General features: G+C 34.5%; 1 protein-coding gene across 1 annotated transcript in view; it reads right to left on the reverse strand.

The window, feature by feature from the left end:
• Positions 1-5101, reverse strand: part of LOC110317955 (cytochrome P450 2C50) — a 22713-nt gene extending 17612 nt beyond the window's left edge. Inside the window, exons 1-2 of the mRNA XM_029535745.1 lie at positions 5096-5101; positions 4590-4766 (exon numbers count right to left, since the gene is read on the reverse strand). Of these exons, the coding sequence (XP_029391605.1) occupies positions 4590-4766; positions 5096-5101 (183 nt within the window). The remainder of the gene's footprint in view (positions 1-4589; positions 4767-5095) is intronic.
• Between the last annotated feature and the right edge of the window lie 239 nt (positions 5102-5340).

Below are 5340 nucleotides of genomic sequence, written 5' to 3' on the forward strand. Positions count from 1 at the left end.
GTAGATCAATGGAATAGAACTGAAGACCCAGAAATGAACCCACACACCTATGGTCACTCGATTTTTGACAAGGGAGCTAAAATCATCCAGTGGAAAAAAGACAGCATTTTCAACAAATGGTCTTGGCACAAGTGACAGTTATCAGGTAGAAGAATGGGAACTGATCCATTTTTATCTCCTTTTAATAAGGTCAAGTCTAAGTGGATCAAGGAACTCCACATAAAACTAGAAACACTGAAACTTATAAAGGAGAATGTGGGGTTAAAGCCTCGACAATATGGGCACAGGGGAAAAATTCCTGAAAAGCACAGCAATGGATTGTGCGGTAAGATCGAGAATTGACATGTGGGACCTCATAAAATGGCAAATCTTCTGTAAGGCAAAAGACACTGTCAAGAAGACAAAAAGGCCACTAACAGATTGGGAAAGGATCTTCACCAATCCTAAATCAGATAGGGGACTAATATCCAATATATATAAAAAAACTCAAGAAGACGAACTCCACAAAACCAAATAACCCCATTAAAAATGGGCACAGAGCCAAACAAAGAATTTTCAACTGGGGAATATCGAATGGCTGAGAAGCACCTGAAAAAATGTTCAACATCCTTAATCATCANGGAAATGCAAATCAAAACAACCCTGAGATTCCACTTCACACCACTCAGAATGGATAAGATCAAAAATTCAAGTGACAGCAGATCCTGGCGAGGATGTGGAGAAAGAGGAACACTCCTCCATTGCTGGTGGGATAGCAAGCTTGTACAACCACTCCGGAAATCAATGTGGTGGTTCCTCAGAAAATTGGACATAGTACTACCGGTTGATCCAGCAATACCTCTCCTAGGCATATATCCAGAAGATGTTCCAACTTGTAATAAGAACACATGTGCCACTATGTTCATAGTAGCCTTATTTATAATAGCCAGAAGCTGGAAAGAACCCAGATGTCCCTCAACAGAGGAATAGATACAGAAAATTTGGTACATTTACACAATGGAGTACTACTGAGGTATTAAAAACAATGAATTTATGCATATGGATCATTCTAGAGGATCTCATCTTGAGTAAGGTAACCCAATCACAAAAGAACTCACATGATATGCTCTCACTGATAAGTGGATATTAGCCTAGAAACTTAGAATACTCAATATACAATTTGTAAAACTCATTAAACTCAAGAAGAATAAAGACCAAAATGTGGACACGTCTCTCCTTCTTGGAAGTGGGAACTAAACACCCATGGAAGGAGGTACAGAGATAAAATTTGGAGCTGAGACATAAGGATGGACCATTCCAGAAACTGCCCCTCCCAGGCATCTATCCCATAATCAGCCACCAAACACAGACAGTATTGCACATGCCAGCAAGATTTTGCTGAAAGGATGCTGAAATAGATGTCTCTTGTGAGGCTATGCCAGTGCTTGGCAAACACAGAAGTGGATGCTCACACTCAGCTATCAGATGGAACACAGGGCCCCCAATGGAGGAGCTAGAGAAAGTACCCAAGGAGCTGAAGGGGTCTGAAACCCTATAGGTGGAGCAACAATATGAACTAACCAGTACCCCCAGAGCTCATGTCTCTAGCTGTTTATGTAGCATAAGATAGCCTAGTCAGCCTTCATTGGGAAGAGAGGCCCCTTGATCTTTCAAACTTCATATGCCCCAGTACAGGGGGACACCAGGGACAAGAAGTAGGAGTGGGTATGTAGGGGATCAGAGTTGGGGGAGGGTATATGGGACTTGGGGATAGCATTTGAAATGTAAATGCAGTAAATACCTAGTAAAAATGGAAACAAAACAAAACAAAACAACAACCAAAAAAAAAAACAACAAAAAAAATAGTATTGTAATTGCATCTGCATCAAATCAGTGACCTTTAATAAACATGAAGCAGATATCCCAAAGATTAATGAACATCTTTTACAATAAAAGTATGAAATTAATCATAAATAATATTCAATTGTATACAGATCATCTAGAAAGAATGAATTGATTGGAAATAAATGACTTGTAGAACAATGGAAATTATCTAAACCTAAAAACCTATACTCGAACATTCCATTGACCACAGAAGTAAATATTCCTTTTTAAGATTTTTTTGTTGGTTTTTGAGACAGGGTTTATCTGTATAGCCTTGGCTGTCCTGTAACTCACTTTGTAGGCCAGGCTGGCCTCGAACTCAGAAATCTGCCTGCCTCTCCCTCTGGAGTGCTGGGATTAAAGGCTTGTTCCACCACACCCTGTGTAAATATTCTTCAGTAAAGAGAATTGTTAGCTTCACCTAATCTCAATAAAATTAAGTGCATCAATATCAAACAAAGCATATATAAAAAATCCCATGTAAATCAAAATAGGGGTTAATATTGGATATTAGTCCTCTATCAGATGATAGGAAAAAAAAACCCTAATACTAGTAAATTGTGTCAGCATAATTTCAAGGTTAAAAATTAAACTTAGTTATGATTCTCTACAATAGAAATTAGTGAACTAAAATGAAATCGAAGATATAATCACATTTATAGTAGTGGAAAAAAGACATAAGATATCCTAATCAAAGACATGAAACATGTACACTTTAAACCACTTCTGATACTAAGAAACAAAAACTGTAATAGTAGGGGGAAAATTGCTCATGAACATGAATTTGAAATTGAATTTGTTTTCAAGTAATGGAAATATTCCTCAAAGTAATCTAAATAATTACTCCCAACTAAAATAAAGTTAAAGCAGAAATATAATCCACAGATTCAAATGAAACTGTAGAGAATATTCCCCAAATGTGGAAACTTACGACAGACTACAAAAATGAAAGTGTTGCAGTGTTGGCCCACAGATCAGTATAAAGACGCAAAGCACTTAGATTTCTAGATATGCACAGACTGATGTGTAGATTAAACTGCCTCACACAAGAAATATAGCTTAAAAAAAAAGGATCTTTTATCTATTAAATTTTATATTGTCTTTTGAAAATTACAGCAGTTCTTTACAAAGATAAATATGAAATTACCATTTGAATTATAAACCACAGTTATTGGATATATGCACACAGAAAATGAAAACATGATGTCAAAAATCATGCACACAGATATTCCCAGATAAATTACTTAGCAAGTTAGACATAGAAATAACACAAATATACATGAATGATGAATATCTGCATTGTGGTTTTCACCCTGTAAATGAAATTTGCTGTAACAGACATAGGAAGTATGGTAGCAAAGTACACTTACAGGAACATCTAATATTTTATGCAAGTGCAAGAAGACAGAAAATAAAGTCTCATACATGAAGAGCTGGTTTAGATGTCCGTTTACTCAGTCTCAGAGACAGAGGAAACTGTGAGGACAGAAATCATGCTAACAGTTACTAATAATGTGGTGGAGGTTGAGGAGTAGTTGTTAATTACTGTGCTATGTTTTGGAGAATGAGACAGCATCTTGAAACTAGATACTTGGTAGATGCACTATTTCTAAATGAATTAAATAGTACTACAAAAAAAGGAATAGTAATGAAAAAGTAATGCTATATTTTTTGTTTGAATACCTTTATATTTCTTATAGAATTTCAGCACTATTTGGAATAAGATGTTCTTAAATGAAAAAACAAAACAAAACAAAATAATACTACAGTGCATTCAAAATACACTTATTAGCACAATATGTTAGTTTTATCGCTGTTTTAAAAGTTGAACAACTCTTTAAAATGATTGAGAGATTAAGTGCAATTTTTGTATGAGTAACCACTGGCTGCTTTGTAGAAAGCGTTAAAATATCTTAAAATTCAAATGGAAATCTAAAGCATCCAGAATGGTCAAGCAGTCTGGCAAAATGAGTACTGACATTGAGGAGCTCACATTTTAAATACTGCTAAAACGTTTCAGGAAAGAATGCATGTGAACTGGACTGCTAGCAAAGGATATAAAGAGAGATAAATGGAGCAGAAATGATTCTCTCCAATAATCATGGATATTTCTCACTGATTGCTTTTTTCAGTGAGAATACCTCAGAAACTGTAGGGAAACTGTTTTTCCTAAATTACACAATACCAACAATTAATCCTGACAGCACAAATAATTCCCGTCTCAATCCCCACTGAGTCAAATTAATTGGGGATTATATTCAAAGCTTTACTCTTTCATCCACCCACTCTTACCAAGGCACACCTCTCCCTACATCATTCAGTCCTTTCAAGATCCCCTGTACATCAGTATAAGTAAGTCACTATCAAGTTTAACCTGTAGGATATGTTAGTGATCCATCACTGTGGTATGATGATATCTGTGCTCATGGAAAGATAGGACAGTTCATGATGTATGAGTAAGTTGGAATTTGTTTCATGCCTTTTCTGTGGCCTTTCTACTTAGAAGATGATTTTAAATTCTCTCTTTTGTTTGTAATTTAAAAACCACTGTCAATTAACAGATTAATTCTATTTCTTCCATTCATACTCAAACAAAATAATAATTACTAAATTGTTTTCCACATGGTATTATGATTTTAGAAATCATTTGAAATTAGTGAGTATTCAGTGTACTGTAAAGAAATTGATCAATTTAGTAACTGTATAAATGTATATAAACACTTTACCTTGCCTCCATTAATTAGGAAATAATCAATAAAGTCCCGAGGAATTGTAACATCCAATGATTCTTCATGTTCTTTTATTTTCTCCAAAAGGAAATTTTTAATATAAGCATAATTTTCAAAAAAATGGTTATGACTTCCTGGACAATAATCAATCAGACCTGGAAATGTATTGCAAACCTATCGGGAAATTTAAGAATTTACTAAATGAATATATTGTAATGAAGTAACTACAGTATATTTATATCATACCACATGATTGATTTGCATTGATAGATCAAAACATGTACTTTAATTCATCTTAACTAGGTAGTTTTTTTTCATACATGCTAATTCTCTATTCTAATAGAGAAATATGAGTGAGAAATTACTGCCCAAATCACCAAAGGTCATAGTAAAAATTTCACACTCAAATATCTTTTTTGTGCAAAATATGTTCATGTGTGTTATTTGATAGCTCCAAGAACTCTAATCTTGTGTTTGAAATACCACATATGTAAATGACTTACACTCATACTCTACATAAGAACTTAAGATGTTTGAGTGACTTGATTTACAGAAGAAATTTCATACCTGAAGATTTTATTCTTACCAAGCATATTTTTACACAAAAGAGTTTATGCCTTAAAATAAATTATATACCAAAACCCATGTGGGGTTTTCCGTAGTCACTCTTTATGCAGTTTGCATGAAAGGGTAGTTCAGCATAAGACAATTCTGGGAGGATGCTTATGATCCACATAGAATGAAATCA

This window comes from Mus pahari, chromosome 3, assembly GCF_900095145.1.
Source record: "Mus pahari chromosome 3, PAHARI_EIJ_v1.1, whole genome shotgun sequence".
NCBI classification, from domain to species: Eukaryota; Metazoa; Chordata; class Mammalia; order Rodentia; family Muridae; genus Mus; species Mus pahari.